At 39.6% G+C, this 21,960-nt stretch overlaps 1 protein-coding gene across 1 annotated transcript in view; it reads right to left on the bottom strand.

Annotated features, from left to right (window-relative positions):
* camkmt (calmodulin-lysine N-methyltransferase) overlaps positions 1-21,960 on the bottom strand; it is a 413,773-nt gene that overhangs the window by 77,263 nt on the left and 314,550 nt on the right. The window contains exons 4-5 of the mRNA XM_028821020.2: positions 10,777-10,837; positions 2,690-2,744 (exon numbers count right to left, since the gene is read on the bottom strand). Coding sequence (XP_028676853.1) covers positions 2,690-2,744; positions 10,777-10,837 — 116 coding nt within the window. The remainder of the gene's footprint in view (positions 1-2,689; positions 2,745-10,776; positions 10,838-21,960) is intronic.

The raw sequence follows: 21,960 nt of genomic DNA, 5'->3' as shown, positions 1-21,960 counted from the left end.
CACCTCAAAAAATTCAATCTGTGAAAAATTTCAATCTGGTTTCCGATCTTCTCACAGTACAGAGTCACCAATGACCTCCTGATGGCCGCTGACCAGGGCTCTCCATCACTCCTTATCCTTCTGGATCTCACAGCTGCATTTGATACAGTAGATCATAATATTCTCCTCCATCGTCTCCACTATATAATTGGACTTTCTGGCACTGCTCTGGAGTAGTTTGAGTCCTATCTCACAGATTGGGCTGAGTATGTGGCCCTGGGGGACATCTATATGCTACTCCTGGGTCACATCATCGGCAGGCATGGAATTTCATTCCACTGTTATGCCGATGATATGCAGCTGTATGCGAGACTGGATTCGACCTCCTTTACACCTTCATTAACTCTTTCCTCTTGCTTGGATGAGATTGAGGGCTGGATGTCCAAGAACTTCCTCAAGCTGAACAGCACCAAAACTGAAGCTCTTTTAATTTGTATAACCCCCCCCCCATCAATTTCATTCCTCCGTAACTTGTATTTCCTTTTCTGACTGTATCATTGCCCTCAACCCTTCAGTTACAAATTTGGGTGTCAAGTTAGTCTCCCATCTGTCATTTGATTACACATGTCCGTCACCTTTGTAAAATTGCATTCCTTCATCTCCGAAACATAGCCAAACTCTGTCCCTGCCTCTCCCTCTGTGATGCTGAAAAGCTGGTTCATGTCTTTGTCTCATCCAGGCTGGACTATTGTAATGCACTCCTCATTGGGATACCCAACAAGAGCCTTCAAAAGCTCCAACAAATTCAAAATAGTGCTGCAAGGATCCTGATGAGGGTGCGGAAATATGAACATATCTCACCAATCCTTCAGTCACTTCATTGGCTCCCTATCCACCTCCGTATTGAATACAAACTTTGTCTGCTTACTCACCAGTGTATCCATGGAAATGCTCCACAATATCTTAAGGAACTCCTTATATTACAATCCACTACAAGAAACCTCCATCTTGCAAATACCTACCGCCTTCGCCCCCCTGTGACCAAACTTCATACAATGGGAGACCGAGCCTTTGCAGTTGTTGCCCCTCAGCTCTGGAATGGCCTACCAGAGAGCCTGAGAACACAGCAGATTGTGGGCTGTTTTAAAAAACAGTTAAAGACTTTTATATTTAGGAAATCATATTAACAAGAATGCTACTAATTATTGTTGTTTTATCTCTGTTTTTAACTTGTTTTGCCTTGATTTAAACTTTTTATGTAGCACTTTGAGATTTACTACAAATGTAAAGTGCCCTATAAATAAAATGCATTATTATTATTATTATTATTATTATTATTATTAATCACCATTCCCCAGAGCCGTAACACTTCCAGCAAACTCGATGGCCCTCAGTTTGTACAGATGTCCCCATCGCAACATCACCACTCCCTCGACAAATACTCTTGCAGCTTATGCCTGCCTCATCCACTCCTTCCTTATGCCATCTTTGCTTTCAAGTCAGCAGTTCCCCTCAGACATCTTCATCCCTAACCTGCAACACCTCTGCAGCCTAGATATTGCCATCGAACCTGGACTTCTGGGCTGCCGCTCCTCTCAAACTCGACAGTCGGTACCTGAGAACTGCACAGCATCCCAACACCATCCCTGCTCCTCACTGCAGCACATCAGTTGTGACCCTGCTCTATGTGAAGGCCCATTTGTATCATTATGTAGCCCATTTCTCCAACAGCATGCTTTAACCCTGATCTATCGTTTCTCTTTGACGCTCAATCGATAATTTCATTCGCTCTTTCTTTACTTAATCCCTCTCAAATCCCGTGCACTTTACTTAAGTACACCTTTATAAAACCAATCCTATAAAACCTTGTTACATACACGGCAGTGTTACTCACCTGAGCTCTACACGTGTCTTACTCCTCGCAACTCCCAGGCCCACTGAGAAAATTTGCACCTTATTATTAAAAAAAAAAAAAAAAGCTAACAGCACTGTCCCTGTGGAGGCCAGGAGGTCCTCCAGGTACTATTTGGCAAACAAACACAAGACAAGCATCTGTATTCTATTTCAGTTTCCAACCAATTTCTTTTGTATAAAATTTCAGATGAATTATGATAGAAAGTATGAAATTAGATCATGCTGGGCAAAAAGCAACATTGTCTGCTTACTTAATTATTCACATACCTAAACCTATATATCCCTTTGATTGTATTGGTGGAAGGCGTTTGTGTTTGGTAGAGTGGGTTACTTTTTACATTGGTATTTTGCTTGCTAGAATATTTTTCACTCCAGACAAGTGTACAAACCACACACATGCATGCATCTAACTAGTACACTTTTTACTCTGAAACCAAATTCAATCTCAGAAGTATGGAAAGATTCAGAAAATCCAAATGGGAGCACATACTTTTTCCCAAAGTTGTCATAACAGGCCTTCTTTTAAGACTGGACAAAATTTCAGGAGTATTATAAATACTTGCAAATTTTCATCAACAAGAGCTCCACAGGACCATGGTGGTTAGGGCAAGGGGGTATGGGTTCTGGGGGTTGTAGTGCTAAAAGATAATAGGACATGTTTATTGACACCCGTTCTCTGATAGCAGTGCACTTACTAAGTGTGGATATCGCATTATGCTGCTGGGGGACCAGTAATGATTTACAGTCTGAAAATATAAGACGGTAAACTACAGGTTCTAAGACAATGAGTACATACCATGATTCCTGCAAGGCACGTCATGCCTCCTCCCAGCTCACACACAGTGAGGTCCCTAATAGTAAACAGAAAGAGACAGAGTTTAATAAACCACACACAAGTATGAAATATGATAGATGTTACCAGGCAGAGGTACCGATGGAATTTTCAATTGCCTGGTCTAAATGATCAGCAGACAAAGACAGTTTAGTGGTTACAATCGGCAAGGGCATGACCTTCAGGCAACTTTAAAACTGTACAAACTGTTAAAATCACAATTTTAGACCTTGATAAGGGCTTCCTTACTCTTAATAACTCTTACACTATACTCTTTTTATTCATAAGAGCGAGTTAGTCATTTTTATGCTCACTTAGTCTTAAACAGGGTTGTAGGAGGTGCTGGAGCCTATAGGGTGCAAGGCAGGAACAAACCGTGAACAGGGCGCCAGTACACAGCAGGGCAAGCAAACATGCACACACATACACACACACACACACACCAACTACAAACTACAGCCAAATTAGGATCTGCAATTCACTTAACCTGCATGTCTTTGGACTGTGGGAGCACCTGGAGGGAACCCACAGACACAAGAACAACATGTAAACTCCAAGCAGGGAGGACCCAGGATGAAAAACCTGGTCTCCTTACTATGAGGCAGCAGCACTACCACTGCGCCACCATGCAGCCCTTATTCATAACATCGTTACCTTAATCTTCATTCCCTTATCCTTAGACTCCATTATTACCAGTGTTCTTTAGTGCCATTCTTTGTTTTCTCACCCATACTGCCAGTCCTTTTGTTCCCCTTTTCTCTTTGTCCTCACTCACCATTTCCTTCAACACTATTTCATTTTCTTCTCTCCAGTGATAGTTAGAGAATTTACCAAACTTTTTCCTCACTCTTTCCATTTGATCTGTAAAGTCAATTTTGTGCCCAATTTCCATCTCCAGTGATTTCTCCAAGTAAATATTTTAACATGCTTATATGTAAAATTCAACAAAGTTTGAGATGTTTTACTTGCATACAGGCAGGTCTGGACTGAAAGACACAGCTAAAGGGCTAACATCCAACACTATGGCCTCTGTAGGTGCTCTTAGAACAAGAAATGGATACATTCTTGACTGCTAGGCTCACACTGTGTGGTCACACAGTAAGTGTGTACATGAATATACTTACATTAATACATAAATCTGTTCATGAAGACAAACAGCCCAAATCTGTAAACAATCAATCTTGCGGCTGCAACTCAATGTATACAGCATGCGGAAATTGTGAAGATGTTTAGTTAGTGTTTGACAAAACAGCAGAATGGGTAAGATGAATGACTGAGGTGACTTGTGCTGTGGTAAGATTGATGGTGCAATACATGGCGATTCCAGATTCTCAGAAACATACAGTACTGTGCAAAAGTTTTAGGCAGGTGTGAAAAAATGCTGTAAACAAAGAATGCTTTCAGAAATATAAATAATGATTGTTTATTGTTATCAATTTACAAAATGCAAAGTGAGCGAACAAAAGAAAAATCTAAATCAAATCAATATTTGGTGTTCCTACCTTTTGCCTTCAAACCAGCGTCAATTCTTATAGGTCCACTTGCACAAAGTCAGGGGTTTTGTAGGATTCTAGTCAGGTGTCTGATCAACCAATTCTACCAAACAGGTGCTAATGATCATCAATGTCACACGTAGGCTGAAACACAGTCATTAACTGAAACAGAAACAGCTGTGTAGGAGGCTTAAAACTGGGTGAGGAACAGCCAAAGTCTGCTACCAAGGTGAGGTTGTGGAAGACAGTTTCATGTCATGGCAAGATTGAGCACAGCAACAAGACACAAGGTAGTTCTACTGCATCAGCAAGGTCTCTCCCAGACAAAGACTTCAAAGCAGACTGGGGTTTCAAGATGTGCTGTTCAGTCTCTTTTGAAGAAGCACAAAGAAACGGGCAACGTTGAGGATCATAGACGCAGTGGTCGGCCAAGGAAACTTAGTGCAGCGGATGAAAGACACATCAAGCATATTACCCTTCGTAATCGGAAGATGTCCAGCAGTGCCATCAGCTCAGAACTGGCAGAAACCAGTGGGACCCAGGTACACCCATCTACTGGCCAGAAGTGGTCTTCATGGAAGAGTTGCAGCCAAAAAGCCATACCTCCAACGTGGAAACAAGGCCAAGCGACTCAAGTATGCACGAAAAAATAGGAACTGGGGTGCAGAAAAATGGCAGCAGGTGCTCTGGACTGATGAGTCAAAATTTGAAATATTTGGCTGTAGCAGAAGGCAGTTTGTTCGTCGAAGGGCTGGAGAGCGGTACAATAATGAGTGTCTGCAGGCAACAGTGAAGCATGGTGGAGGTTCCTTGAACGTTTGGGGCTGCATTTCTGCAAATGGAGTTGGAGATTTAGTCAGGATTAATGGTGTTCTCAATGCTGAAAAATACAGGCAGATACTTATCCATCATGCAATATCATCAGGGAGGTGTATGATTGGCCCAAATTTATTCTGCAGCAGGAAAACGACCCCAAACATACAGCCATAAGTCATTAAGAACTATCTTCAGCGTAAAGAAGAACAAGAAGTCCTGGAAGTGATGGTGTGGACCCCACAGAGCCCTGATCTCAACATCATCGAGTGTGTCTGGGATTACATGAAGAGACAGAAGGATGTGAGGAAGCCTACATCCACAGAAGATCTGTGGTTAGTTCTCCAAGATGTTTGGAACAACCTACCAGCCAAGTTCCTTCAAAAACTGTGTGCAAGTGTACCTAGAAGAATTGATGCTGTTTTGAAGGCAAAGGCTGGTCACACCAAATATTGATTTGATTTAGATTTCTCTTTTTGTTCATTCACTACATTTTGTTGATTGATGAAAATAAATGATTAACACTTCCATTTTTGAAAGCATTCTTTGTTTACAGCATTTTTTCACACCTGCCTAAAACTTCTGCACAGTACTGTATGTCCTAATATTTGCAAAGAATAGTGAGATACACAAAGCAGACACCCTGTGAGCAGAAACACATTAATGAGAAAGAATGATCACACTTGTTCACAGTAACATAAAGGCCGCTAATACTCAAATAGCAGCTATTAACAACAGTGGTGTACAGACAGATATGATGAAGCAGATGGGATACTGCAGAAGCAGACCATGCCAGCTACAAAGATCTAGATAAGCTTACCATCAAGAGCAAGTCGAAAGGAAGAAACAATAAAGAGTGCATTGCACAAAGGTTCTCCATATGCCATGAACTGTATTTAATTGTTCACTGTGGGGTTAGAAACCACAATTCATCTGTGCGTTGCCATTAGAAAAACATTTGTAGAATTTGCTGCATTAACCATTCACTTTAGGTCTGAATCCTGCACTACTGACAACAGTATGCCTTAGTGGCTTATGTGTTGGACTGTAAGTCATAAAGTTTCTATTATCATCATTACTAACCAGTGGGTGACCCTGAGCTATTCACTTATCTTTAAAGTGCTTATATGAAATACATACGCAAAAAACTGTACAGTTCTAACAGCCTTCAGCAGGCTTTTACAATGAAAAGGAGATTTGCTAAATAAAGTTTGTTCATTTGTCAAATCAGACCTTCGGCCTAGACATTCATTTTTTTTTCTTTTTTTTTAAATCAGCAATATCAAAGTGCCATTTGATCTGTCTAAACTGCTGAATATAGGGACTGCAACAACAGAACAGAGCCTATAATTTAATAATTTTTTAATAATTTTTTGCATTTATATAGCGCTTTTCTCACTACTCAAAGCGCTTAGCAATTGCAGGTTAAGGGCCTTGCTTAAGGGCCCAACAGAGCAGAGTCCCTTTTGGCGTTTACGGGATTCGAACTGGCAACCTTCCGATTGCCAGTGCAGATCCCTAGCCTCAGAGCCACCACTCCGCCTAGGAGTATGAATGAACATTGGTATATTGACATCAGCAACTGTCACACAGGGTCTGCTTTGTTTATGTGCTGCAGGGCTGGGGTGGCTTGTTCCCTACATGTACAGGGTGCAATGCTGCTGCACTCGGCCTTTACAGACATGTTCCTGAGTGAGAGTACAGATGATGAGACTGGCCAACAAGTCTGTGCAGTGAAACCATTTTTACAGACGCCATGTAAGAATGTAGGGGTAAATTGGGAGAGATATTTTACTAGTCACATCCTTAACTTTTGTAATAAGCTCTAAGTAATGAACGAAAGAATGAAATTGATGGGCTCATCCTCTTTGATAGGGAGTTGTACTATTGTTTTCTCCGAGTTGAGAGGAGACAGTTGAAGTGATTTAGGCATATAGTTACAATGTCCTCTGGCTGCTGCCCATGGTGGACCCAATGGATAGATAATATGTCTTGTCTGGCCTTGTAGTATGTGGGAATTCCGCATGGTGAGCTGGAAAAAGTTGCCTAGGATAGGGTGGGCCTGTTCTACCCAGCTCAATATGTTCCCACCATGACCCTCACCACAAAAAGCATTGTGAAAGTGGAGTATTTTCAAAATGTTACAAATGAAAACAAAAATAAATATTTTAGTTGTCAAGTCTAATGTTCAGCTAAATTGAAATTACCAAATCATGCATGAGTAGCCCTAGCATTCGGCAGTTAAATACAGCATGTGGCAAAGAATTAATGTTTATTCCCAAGCAATACAGTTACTAGACATTCCAAATCATAATACTGGTTACATAAAACTGTCAGAATAATATCTCATACTTGAATCATCATAATATAAGCAACATTAGTGCATGACAATGCTAATAAAGTGAACATCAAGCAAAAAAGGTGAAACAATGCATAGCTGCATTAGAAAAAAGATGTCCTGTATGTACATCATCTGGCTAAAACTAAATACCAAAAGAGGTAAATACACAAATTATTCCCACTAACAAGTACTTTTTCTACCTTCACATATTTCATCTAGATGTCAGCTGGTTAAATGAAAAATGAAGGAACTCCTGTTTGTGTGTTACTGAACCTAAATACTGCAATAGCATCATTCTCTTTTGAAAAGCTATAGTATTGTAAATGATATTTTCTGTGTATTTTTATGTACTATTCTTTACTAGCGAAAAGCCTGTTTAGTAAAACGGGCACAATGGTAGAAGAGGAAAACAATGGAAGTAAAAAATAGGAAAAAGCAATCTATATCTTACAGTGATATTAGGAATGTAGAATATACTAATTGTATTGAAAGCAGAATTGACTGACAGAGCAGAAATTGGGACTATGTAACTGGAAGTGTCAAGTGAAAAAGTGTTTACAGTAAATTAACTTCTTTATTTTATGGATTGGGGATTAGTATACATACTAAAGACAAAAGATCTCTTTGTATACAATGTTTTTGGCATACTCTCTTCTTTATTCATTAGTTGAATGTAATGCACCAGCATGATGATAAATCGCAACATTAATCATAAAACAATACAGATATAAGCCTGATGGAGATGCAATGCTGGCATCATACATGCAAATGCTAACGAGCTATTAATTGATGTAACGTCTTCCATAATTTTTTTGGAATATATATGTAGTTCAATCATTAAATGTTGGATGAAACTGTCTATTTGAATGGGCTGTAGAATTGCTTTTCTCTTTTGACAACACTGTGTAAATCCCGTCAGGCAGTCATTCTGAAGCACAATGATTAGAACTGCAAGAAACAGAAATGGTAATGGTTCTCACCTATTGCTGATGACTATAGACTCATCGGTGGGAACATTGCGGCATGGTGATAAATGGTGGCAATGCAAGCAGCAGTCCAGCTACTTTAATCACATTGTGCATTCAGGAACCTGTGCTCACCAGATATGTTGGCATAACACCACTCTGTCTTGGTGCTTATTGTTGCCTCTATTCGTTGGACATTCCAGCCATCACCTCCATCTTTCTTTGTGGTTGTTGTTGCCTTTTGGTCATCAGACATTGCAATGTGGTATAATGTGTGTTATACATCTGTATTATGTGAATGAGCCTAGTCTTTATAAGTTTAGCTCTTTCATATTTGTTTAGCATTGACATTGTAAACTTAGAACGGTTGATATTACTGTTTCCTCGGCTCTTTTGAATATGAAATATTGCAGGAGCAACCTCATCAGTTATTTAGAAGAAAATTCCACAACAGGTATTCATGACATAATAAAACTGACTATCATCTGTAAACTAGACAAAATATTACCAAGTGTATTCATTGTTATTTAGCTCCTGCCTCGGGTCTAATTTTGTTGGGATAATCTGTGCCTCCTGGCAAAAGTGTGGCAGATAAAGTAGATTTATACCACAAATTGACAGAATTAAAAATAATTAAAGGAAATAAAAATTAAACAGAATGTATTCATCTATCTATACCTGTATATCTTATTACTCTACAATTTGCTGGTGTCTTTATTAAAGAAAATGTGCAAGTTTAGAAGATTAATGCAACGGTTTACACCTTTTCTTCTTTATTTTTTAAACAGTTGGAACATAGGCAGGTTAAGCAACTTACTCAAATTCAAAGAGTGACTCAACAGCCAGGAATTAAACTGGCATTATTGTGGTTCAAACTCCATTACCTTAGCCACTATACCAAAGTGCCTAAATTACATAGTATGTTATATGAAGTTTTATATTTGTTCATGGGGAAAAAAAAAAACTCCTTGCCTGACGACTGTGTACGCACTGTACAGGTCAAGCAGGCTGCTGTGAAACATTTAAAAATAGAGTATTACAGCAAAAGCACGGTTTTAACCCACACAGCTGAAATTAGCATGTGGTGGCTGGCCAAACATAATAGTAGTAAATAAATGGAGCTCCGGGAAATTCCAGCAGAGAATCTGTCCAGGGAAGCACCATTTCCAGTCGTCTCCTCCTCATCCCCACCTGACATTCTCCTTTAGAAGCCCCACCTCAGCTCCTCCTTTTCTATGTTTTTTGATTATATTCTTTATAAGTACCTGTTCCTTTCAAAAACTGCATCTCAGGAGCGGGGCCTCCAGTTACTATCAATTATGAGGGGGTGTCATTAATTACAGAACCATCTAAAGTCAAATTAAAACAACTGCCAGCCTCTCTTCTTGGCCTGGGCATTATGTGTGAGTCTTCACCTACTGTATGCAGACCACTTCTTGTCTGTACTTCTAGTGTGTTTTGGATTGGATTCTGGTTCTTGACTTATAGTGTGTGTTTTTTGGCCTTGGTTAACAGACTGGGCTTCCGGAGTTGAGATTTGTTCTAAAATTCTTCTGTTGAATTTGGATATCAGATGATAACAATTTAACCCTAAGACTTCAGTGTAAATTGTTTATTAGTTTTCTAGTGTTTGTTTGCTTATTTTTTCTGTTGGCATGTTTCTGTTTATTATAAATCCAGTGTTCTTGTTAGGTTATCATTGTGTTATCAATTTCTTCATTAAACTGCCTTTTGTTTAACTGATTTATATATTTTTTGATAATACGTTTAACAATTTATTTCTTATTATTGAGATGGTTTGAGATGGAGATTAACTTTTTGTGGGTGGTCCTAAGGAGTTGTGACACCACCCTAACAGCATCATTCTTTTTACTGGTGTCACAAGTAGGAAGGCAGCACATTTACCTCCAGAGGTGGCACTTCACTGCCCTGATCCCCACAATGAGGTCTGTGAGGTTGAGTGTGGGTTATTTTAGGTTGTACTCCTGGTAAGGTTTGATGCTCCTGGCCACACAGCTCACAGCTAAGGGCCATTACTCTGCTCAACACAAAACCTGCAGTTTTACCCTGAATGAACATTTGTATTGGCTGACAATCAGGTGGTGTTTTTTCCACCAAGGTAGATAGCCCTACAAGGCCAGTCACTAGTAACCTAGAGACACATGGCGGTGTTGGCTCTGGCCGTACTGCTGTAACCATGTTACTAGCAAGGCCTTATTAGTAAGCTAGAGAAGGGATGACCTTCACAAAGCATTTGAAAAGTGCCTTGAGTGAAAATCAAAAGTCTTCAGTGTCTTTCACCTCAGTCAGGCGCTGATGCAGCAGTATTGGTGACCTACAGGCAGGGCTGCAGCTGCCATGATCCAAAGGCGCTGTTCAATCTGCTGAAAATATCTGTTCTGCATTACAGGCAGTATTTAATACACTTAGAAAATTTACCTGAACATTTCCTTATTTTTCAGGCAGTAGTAAGCCAGCACTTCTTCGGAGGGCCAGACACCTAAAACACAAGAACACAGAAAATATATATCACTGTTAAAACACAGGGCTACATCCAGGGATGACAAAATAGAGAATGTCAGCAGGTCAGAGGCAGACTATTGGAGTACTCCTGTCTGGTCCAATTAAATCTATGGAATTAGTTTGGATTCAAAAGTGTAAACTGGAATATCAGAAAGTGTTTTTAAACACAATTAATTAGACAGAGTAGCCAAAGTGGCTAAAATAACAACCTTAAATAAGCAATACAGTAAGGGCAAAAAAGCCTCAAAGTAGCAAAACAATAACTAAAAGGAATATATTTCTTGGTTTAGGAAGCTGCTCAGGAGTAATTGCTCTTTCGCAGTCTTTATTTTTAGATTCACTATTAATAGAGGTGCAGCCTGATCTTAAAAAACTGGCTGATGTCACATGGCAGTGATGCACGATCCATTAAACTATACATAAAACATAAATGGCAACAATTGTTACTTCACTAATAAAGAAATATACAAAAGTGAAAAATAAAATTAAATCTAGGACAGAATACAATGTTACTTCTTAGCCAGCTGGACATTTGAATGGAAGAAGGAATCTCCATAAACTGGAGGTCACAGTGCAAACCCTACAACTACCAAAAGACTTGATTGTGTGTCTGCAGACGTAGCAGGCAAAGGCCGCCATGTCCAAAACTTGGGTGATACACTGACAGCTGCCTCTCCCTGGTTTAAAATAATCTTTACATTGCCCATTACCCTAAAGGTTGAATTGCTATTTAATAGCAAAGTCTATAGCGTCTTAGGCTTTTAGAAAACAACCACACAGGACAGAGACAGAAACCACAGCAGGGTCAAACATAAAAACAGAAATTTCAGAAAGAAGAAAGGGATTGTCATACTTTACAGCTCTACATGTCTAAAATGCAAGGACCAAAATAAAGCTGCTGTAGCCATCTAGTTGTGCCCTCCTCTCTGCCAGCGAATGAGGCACAGTGCCAATTCCATAAAGGGAACAGGTGGGCAAAAAAAAAGGGAACACAGAGCATACAGGTGACACTGCTGATGATTAGCTGGCGTACAGGACGCCAGAGAGATCAACTGGAAATCTGTCATTTCATTTGCCTGCAAGGATTTACTGGTCGGGCCAAGATTGGTTCTAATGCAAAGGTTGACAATAGATAGATAGATAGATAGATAGATAGATAGATAGATAGATAGATAGATAGATAGATAGATAGATAGATAGATAGATAGATAGATAGATAGATAGATAGATAGATAGATAGATAGATAGATAGATAGATAGATAGATAGATAGATAGATAGATAGATAGATAGATAGATAGATAGATAGATAGATAGATAGATAGATAGATAGATAGATAGATAGATAGATAGATAGATAGATAGATAGATAGATAGATAGATAGATAGATAGATAGATAGATAGATAGATAGATAGATAGATAGATAGATAGATAGATAGATAGATAGATAGATAGATAGATAGATAGATAGATAGATAGATAGATAGATAGATAGATAGATAGATAGATAGATAGATAGATAGATAGATAGATAGATAGATAGATAGATAGATAGATAGATAGATAGATAGATAGATACTTTATTAATCCCAAGGGGAAATTCACAGACAATCTGTGCAGGCGAGGGGTTTCTGTCAGCAGGTCAATTGTTCTGAAGACAGACGCTCATCAACAGTAACATTCCTTTAATGATGTAGCAATCAGGCATTTAAAGAGGGGAACAAATTAGCAGAGATGCAGAGGTAAGGAGAAGGACAATATGACCAGAAGGCTGAGGTGAAGATAAACAGAAGGACAGACAGATCTATAGGCAGGCTAGTTAGGCTTTTAGGCTAAGTAGCGGAGGTGTGAAAAGGTGGGCAGCATACTAGGAGGTAAGGTTTCTATGTGGTGGGTGTGATAGAAAGTTGGGCAGGCAGATTAGTGAATGAAAAAGCTGGCAATGTGTATGACAGGTGGTGGTGGCACAAAATGTCAGGTGCTGTGAAGCAGGTAGATGAACAGGATGACAAGTTGGATAGAGCAAAAATCACATGCCAGGCCACAAAGCCTGGTAAGGCAAGCATGTGCCTGCAGTGACTAAATACAGACAGCCAGGTAAGTGACGGGGTGAGCTGGTAGTAGTAAGACATTCAGACAATCAAGCAGGGTTGTAAGGAAGGTAGATGGGCAAACTAGAAGTCAGAGGAGAAGGCAATCAGCCAGACAGAGTAAAAGGTGACAGCCTGGGAAGAAAAACAGGTAACAGACAGAGGAGACTGATCATAATGGAAGGAAGATGAGCCAGGAAGGCAAGTAAGCAAGTGGGTGGGGTGGTATGCTGGCAAACATGTAGGCATGGATGCTCAAAGAGGCCTTGCACAGTGTTCATCATATCCACACAAGAAATTTGCAGACCTTTGAGCTGGAGTCACAGGCACAAAGCAGCCAGTTCCCGGCTGAGATTAACAACTGGAAGAGGCAGACATGCTTATCAGTTACTGTCAGTCGTCCTCGTTTAGTTAAGTAACAAAGTGCCATAATGCTGCTATTGTGCTGGGCGCACAGTTTGGCACAGGAAGAAATAAACACTCATTTCAATAAACTTCTGGCTGCTTGTAGCTTTGATGGAAGCAGTTCAGCTGCTGGCTTTTTGTTTCCGCTTTGGAGGAAAAAACCTAGTCGACAGCATAATAAGCGGCTTAAATGCGGCCATCCGCAGCGCTGTACACTAGTATACCAGGCGGGCACACTCCCCCTCTCACGTCAGTTCTGCCAAGATTAGAGGTAGCAGGGAAAAAAGGGATTTATTAAAACATATTGATAAAGCATCAAAGTGTTCTTTTTTGTATTTTTTGTTTCCTCCCCCAGAAGAAAAAAAAAACAACATCTTGCTTTCGATGCACACTTGTGCCTGGCTTCAGTATTTAAAGAGGCACTACCTGTCTGCAGCAGATAAAGCTCCTTTAATAAGTAAGCACACTCAGCACACGGCTGTCTCCAAGGTAACTGCAGGCTTGTGGTGAGCCTTTACTCACATTCAAACCCACAACTCCATGCTCTAGACTCCCAGTTTGTTACATGAAAAGGCTCAAGGCATGAACAACCCAGACTGTGAATTTTCCCAGTTCTAATCGATACCACTTAAGCCATTCCTAAGGTGTCCTTTTTTTCAAATGAAGTTTGAATCCCACTACTGCCACCAATTTTTCAAAAGGGGAACCTCACAGTGAGACCCTAAGCACCCAATACACAAAAGATGTGACATGCAAAACTGTCATCTAATCATTCCTAATCTAATATGTGTCAACTCGCTTTGCTGCTCACTGACATCTAGTAAAAGGAAAGCAGGGATTTCTTTAAAGTCTGACAGTTAATAAATTAACAACCAATCATTTTATTTACTAAATCGGCTTAGACACCCCCACGCTCTGGTGGTGTTGCCTTGCACCCATATCTTCTGCCAAGAGCAAGCACTCTAGTTATATTTTCCTCTTTTGCTCCTCTGTCTCTATGCAACACGGCTCCCTGCAGCCTCTCGATGATTTGCAATTTAACTAAGAAGTCCGATAATTCTTAAGCCTCCTCTGTTTCAGATCCAATAATGGATAAGGATGCATTTCAACATGATCAACTGGCAATCTGTCCAGACTGACTGGTGCTTTACTTGGGATTAGCAATTGAAATGAAGTGAAACCCGCACACTAGTCAACAGTCTTTGTAGCCTGCAGCCATGCCGGGCTGAATTGCGATCTCATCAGATCTCATAAACTAAGCCGGGCTTGACCAGGTCACTCCTCACATGGGAGCTCCAGTTACGGACAGATTTCAGCACCATTGGCAGGTTAACATCAGAAGCTCACCTTGCTCCTAACAGAGAAGCCCGAGGACAATGATAGGAAGTGATGTCACATGAAGGATAGGTGAGCAACTCAAGAGATTTACCCATTTATAATAATGATGTCCATTAGTATCACAATAAGCCAAAAATAAAATGTGTTGCTTAGTCTGAACTCCTTTGTTATAATTTAGTCAATAAAGGAGTCACCCGAATTCACTTAACCAAGATAGTTCTTTCTTATTATTATAGTAAATGAAACAGAACAACGCTAACACCTAAATTAATCCTAAACTGTATAATACATGAGATGTCAGCATAGGTCAAAATGGCTTTACAGGATGGGCCAAACAATTAGAATTTGTCAACTTAAGCAGAGTGCCGAGCCAGTATCCCTGACCAAAATAACTCAGGGGGGAAAACAATTTTTTACTGACCAAAGTAGTTATCAAGGAGAGAACCTCAATTACTATCCAAGAATTATTAGCTGGCATTTTATCCAGAGCAACTTACAAAACACAAGTATATACTGCAGGACAACAATTTGCAAAATGGGGCATTGGGTATGAGTGCCAGCAACCTTTGGACTTAACAGTTATTTCAATTTTTATATTATACTCATTACAAGACAACCTACTGATTTATTACACTCCAATGTCTTCACCACTAGGCCTCGGTGCTCCAAAACTACTAGGAAAAAGTACGTTTTTAGTTTTGGAACTCTGTCTGGACCTGGTTCCTGCATTAAGGCCAGTGCTGCTTTGGACCTATGACCTATAAGCAGATTTAAAAAGTTCATACATTAATGGATGGATAAATAACATTTTACAGCATCAACTGTCATGGGAAAAACACCCTGTTAGGTTAAAAAAAACGGGCAAGAATAAATATGTATGGGTTTCACCAAATACTGAACAAAATAGTTTTTAAAGACAGCAACTATTACTAACAAAACCATCAGAAAAACATAATGATTAATAAATGGAACCGCAATCACATTCCAAAAATATTCTGTGCATGGAGCTCACCATCCAAAAGGAGAAGGTGGAGGGTCAGATGCCATGCCAGTTATGACAGGTAAGAGAGAGACCGATCCAGGCATACTAGATTTGGGCAATTAAGCATTCCCACCAGTGTCCCCAATCATAGACCTTAACAATTTAAACTCCAACATAAAATAATTTTGTGGCAGTCTACGAATCTAAGTGACATCCTTGGAGAATTATGAAAGCAATGCTCACAAAACTCATAAGGAGCCCTAATCATAACCTAACTGTAAGCACTAACCTAACTTTAAAAAACTATAAGTAGGCATTGCCTGTAACTCAAAAGGCAGGCTTTGCACCCTACACACAAGACTGCTGTCAAATTAGCCAAAAAATAAGGTTGGAATATTTCAATGAAACATAAGTAATATATTCAAACTTAGGCTAATGATTTTAGGTGTTATACAGGGTGTCCCACTCGGGAGTACAACTTTAAAAATACGAATTACTCTGCAACGCGTGCATGTATCATCATGCAACAAGGTTCAAAATATTCCTTATGTAATGAAGAATTGATTCTGTGTCATATCTGACAAATTTGTGAAACAACTGGACCACTACAAACTTCAAGAAGGACGGGGCAATGTGCCATACCTCTCATGCCAGTATGGAATAGATCCGATCGTTTTTTGGAGACAGGGTGATCTCGAAAGGTTTGTGGCCACCTCGATCGTCCGATTTAACTCCCCCAGATTTTTTTCTATGGGGATATTTAAAGGGCAAGATTTATGCAAGCAAACCCAGGACCATCGAAGAACTGAAAGCAAACATCGAGCGCGAAATTGTTTCCATCGACAGTGACATGTTGCAGAGGACATTCTCAAATATGGAGCGTCGCGTTTCCTTGTGCGCGGACGTTTGGGAAGGACATTTTCAGCACCTTTTTGTAATGTGGACTTGTTTTCCACTAAATACAGGTATGTTCAGTTCTTACAGCTCGCCTTTACGTTCACGAGTAATTCGCATTTTTAAAGTTGTACTCCTGAGTGAGACACCCTGTACATGTATATATGTTATAATCTTTTAAATACTTTATTCTTAAAGCAGGCAAAAGGAAGGTAAGTCAAAGGTGAGCTTGTTTTATTATTTTGGAGGTGTCCAATGGACTGTGGCAGGGTAACGTTTATGTGACAGCATTCTGAATTAAATGCCTGCCGGCACCTGTGATCTCGCCGGGAAAAGCGGCTCCTATGTGGCGTACAGGAACATAACTATCAACTCAGAGTCCAAACAATCTGTCTACTTATTTTGGCCTAAATAGTTTAAGTTATTCCTCATTGATTTAAGCATTATGCATCAAACCAGCAGCCACGTAAGATGGAGACTAATTTTAGGACACAGCATGTTGGCTCTTTAAAGCAGGGATTTTAAAATGTTGTAACAAAAGGAACATCAGAATGATGAATTATTTTCCATTTGCTTTAATGAGAAGGTCCTAGCAACAGATATCAGGTTTAAGAGTGAATGGGCCAGAAACAGATGCAAAATTAGACTTTCAAGGCACTAGAAAGACATTTAGAAAAACTGCTCAGAGAAAAACTAGGGGTCTAGATTCTTTTTTTTTTTTTTTTACTAATAATGATAACAAGCTAACCATTTGAAATTACGAAATGGCTGATCATGGAAGTGAAATACAAAATAACGATCTTCAAAATACTGCACCTTCGCAAAGCACATCTGGAGTAACTCAATGCAAAAATTAGCAAGGGAAAAACAAACAAGCACAGGTTTGCAATCGGATGTCAGCTTTTGCCTTCAAATAAGGACTTTATTTTTTTTAATTCAAAGTATATTCAAAAAACAATGTTTGACCTGACAGCCCTAACACACACCCAACAGCCTATATTAGGAATAATATATATATTTAAAAAATACTTTTTAAAAACCACACTTATATTAAGTTAAAAAGTGTACTAAAAAGTAAATAATAAGTCTCTCATACATCACTTGTTAAAAAGGGGTGGTTGCTTTTGCTGAGATTTTAAGAAGTGTTTTTTGAATGTTGATTGATGAAAAGCGCCCACACTTATTTTACAAGTGATGTATGAGAGACTTATTATTTACTTTTTAGTACACTTTTTAACTTAATATAAGCGTGGTTTTTAAAAAGTATTTTTTTATAAATATATTATTTTCAACTTTTTAGTCTTGGGTTTGTTTGAGTATAATTTTGTAATCAATAGTTTAATACTAGGGCGGCACAGTGGTGGCGCTTATGCCTCGCAGTTAGAAGACCTGGGTTCGCTTCCCGGGTCCTCCCTGCGTGGAGTTTGCATATTCTCCCGTGTCTGCGTGGGTTTCCTCCCACAGTCCAAAGACATGCAGGTTAGGTGCACTGGTGATCCTAAATTGTCCCTAGTGTGTGTGTGCGTTTATGTGTCCTGCGGTGGGCTGGCGCCCTGCCCAGGTTTGTTCCTGCCTTGCGCCCTGTGCTGACTGGGATTGGCTCCAGCAGACCCCCGTGACCCTGTGTTAGGATATAGCGGGTTGGATAATGGATGGATGGATGGATAGTTTAACACTTCCTCTGACATTCATACAAGATGCAAAAAGGATATTTCTATCCGTTACTAGCACCATCTATTGGTGAAACCTTGAACTATTCTTCATATGAAAATTTTATTTCTTAATTAACATGGATTGATTGATCAATTAGTGAAACTGATTATTGATTCATATATTGTCATCGTAAGTGAATAAGTGTGCAAAATTTCAAATCATTTGGACAATAGGAAGTGGGTTAAATATCGATTACAAGATTTATACCAGACAACAAACAGGTGAAGCATGGCAATAATAATAATCATAATAATAATAAAAAGTGAGAAGAGAACTGTAAAAATCCAAGGCCCAAAAGAACAGAATTTCTTACACATATTAAAGGTGAAATCAAAACATGAATTCAAAAACTAAATAAGAAGAGTGTTCAAAATGATCAAATACAGTTACGAAATATTGCAAGAGACATGTATCCAAAAACAATGTCCAAATTGAAAAACCAAAAATTAAATCCTAAACAAGAGCAAAAACTTCATTAACAAAAGAATCAATAACCAAACTTACAAGAGACCATAATGCAAAGAATATCTAAAGATGGGATCCAAACAACAAATAGATGCTAATACCTCAGCAATAGTGCTAAACAAATCACAGGCTAAGTGCTCTCAGGGGACTCCCCGTGGCTGCACTGCTTGGTCAGGGATATACTTAACGCTTGAGGCTACTACTGCTACGCAAGCAGTGCACTGACTATACTTGTGTGTGTACTTTATGTAAATCTGGAGGATACCACCAGGTGGCAGTGCAAGAAATAATCACAGAGAGAAAATAACTTATGCTTTCGCTGTATTGTAAGCTAATGGAAGAAAGATGTTAAAGATAAAAAATTCTTTGCATTCTGGTGCAGTTGCAAATTTGAAACAAAAAAAATAAATAAAAAGACGGCAACAGTGACACAGATGTTATGTCCATCCATCCATCCATTTTCCAACCCACTGAATCCGAACACAGGGTCACGGGGGTATGCTGGAGCCAATCCCAGCCAACACAGGGCACAAGGCAGGAACTAATCCCGGGCAGGGTGCCAACCCACCGCAGGACACACACAAACACACCCACACACCAAGCACACACTAGGGCCAATTTAGAATCGCCAAACCACCTAACCCGCATGTCTTTGGACTGTGGGAGGAAACCGGAGCGCCCGGAGAAAACCCACGCAGACACGGGGAGAACATGCAAACTCCACGCAGGGAGGACCCGGGAAGCAAACCCAGGCCCCCAGATCTCCCAACTGCGAGGCAGCAGCACTACCCACTGCGCCACCGTGCCGCCCCAGATGTTATGTGAGGACTTTAAATATATTGCGTCATTACAATGGACAATGTGATGCTTGCATTGCCTATGTGAGAAATGGATGAAGAAAAGCACCATGAAGACATTTGCATGTCAGCATTTAAGTTTGATGATTTGCTTCACCGCATCAAACCATTCATCAAACACTGAAGCACGCATATTTATTCTGTTGCTGCTGCAATGCAGCTTGCTGTCACATGTTGATAAGTATACAATGATGCTGACGTCACATACCAAAACTTGAGAACACACACAACAACCAAACTTTTGGCTGGTACTACAACTCATGCACACATTGCGTCAATTTCTGATGACATGCTCAGAAGACGTGTCAAAAGGACACTAGGAACGTGTGGCAGCCATGATGTGTGCGTGTAAGCGTTCTGAGCGTGAAGGATTAACTGGCCCTTAGAAAGCCCTGCACCCTTTAGGTTCCACATAAAAAACAAAGGACATAATAAATGAGGTTAACAAAATAAAAGTGCAAAGAAAATTTTAAAAAATATTCAAGAAACAAACAAACAAAAAAAAATCAAATAAACTTAAAGAATAAGTAAACACAATCCCTAGTTCCAAAAGAATGTTAGAAGAAGAAGGATTGTTGCACGGTGGTAAACATGGCCCTGTCCCAACTTTTTTTTGAGACGTGTTGCTGCCATCAAATTCAAAATGAGCTACATTTTTCATGAAATAGTAAGAAGTCTCACTTTCAACATTTGATATGTTTTTATGTTCTATTGTGAACAAAATATGGGTTTATGAGATTTGAAAATCCTTGCATTCTATTTTTATTTACATTTTACACAATGTTCCAACTTTTTTGGAATTTGGGTTGTACTATAAAATAAATAAATAGAATTTGTACAAAAATATTGCAAAAAAAAAAATCACAAAACACCAGCAAAATAAAAAAAACAAACATCAAGAACACTAAGGTTATGGAGGTCACCATGGCCAAACCACAGCAGACAGTACTTTCTCAAATCCCATCCAAAATATGCAACCTTCCACAAAATCAGTTTGTAGCTCATAAGAAATTAGATACTATTAGAACATATTTTCGAGGACTAAACCAGTCTATCCTTAAATGGGCTCACAGAATGGTTGAATAGATTGGTGAAGGTCTATGCTCCCTCATAGAAATGGTGATTGGTAAAGAAAGTTATTTCCTGCCTGAAAAAAGGGAAGTCTAATTCGTCAGTCTTCCATTCCTTGTTGAAATTACAGCATGCCAATGGACTTCAACTGACTGCATGATGTTCACTGTAACAGAACAGCACCTTCTGTATTGGACAATTTCTCAGTGTAGTGATTTGTACCATACTGTGCATTAATGATGGCACTGTGAGACAAACACAAAAACTCATGTTATCCCAGTATGTGATTGTGATTCCTTTGGGTGAATGTTGTAAGGCAGGAATTGGCAGTCTGCATTCCTTATACTATGGATGAATGTTAAATGAAACTTACTATTTTAGCCAATACATGGCTGCATGGTTACTGGCCTAACTCCCTGTGGTACATTGAGAAGTTTAGCAATGTGGGGGACCTCAAAGAAGAATTGTTGCTTCTCCGGGTTGAGACAATCCAGGTAAAGTGGTTTGGTCGTGTAGTTAGGATGCCCCAAGCCCACCCGCCCCCCAAACGCCTGCCTCACCTGGGAGGTGTACAATGCACAGAGGGATTGTATCTCTCGGATGGCCTGGGCCTATCTAGTAATTCTAGAAGGTGTTGGAAGAAGCTGGTGAGGGCAAATTGGCCTAGTCTGTCTACCTGAGCACGTTGCTACCATGATCTTCATGAGGCGGTTTTTATATGCCTTCGTCTCAATACCATGGTAGTAGATTTCTTCAGCTTAAGAACAGCAGGGCAATGTATTTTTGAGTGAAAGAAAAAAACATCTCTGCATCTTCTAATTCCAACGTCCTACTCTTTAATTGACTTTACATTCCTCTCAAAAATCGAATGTATATGTTCGGCTTTCTTTTTTTTCTCTCCCATTTTTAAATAAATACAGTGCTTCTCCTAGATAACACGCTTTCTCCCTTAGCAAACAACTTTTTGGATTAAGTCTGCTGACCGCTATAATGAGCGCAGGGATGGTGCATTGTCTTTGCTCTCAGGGACGGTGCAGAAATCTTTACACTGGTATTTATCCCAGGCGCTGATAGCTTAGTTATCTGCCTTCAAATGCCAAGATAGAGGGAATCTCATCACCCAGCAGCCCAGCTGTATGATGGGCAGTTAATAGATATATCAGACCTCGGGATATATGCTAAGCTGAGCAGATGAATGCTCGGTTGATACATTGATTGATTAGCATAGGGAGAATGGCTTTCTTTTTGACAACCTAAGATTACGGTTCAGCACGGCTTAAATTG

The sequence above is a fragment of the Erpetoichthys calabaricus genome, chromosome 15 (genome assembly GCF_900747795.2).
Source record: "Erpetoichthys calabaricus chromosome 15, fErpCal1.3, whole genome shotgun sequence".
Lineage (NCBI taxonomy): Eukaryota > Metazoa > Chordata > Cladistia > Polypteriformes > Polypteridae > Erpetoichthys > Erpetoichthys calabaricus.
This window is presented reverse-complemented; position numbering and strand designations above follow the sequence as displayed.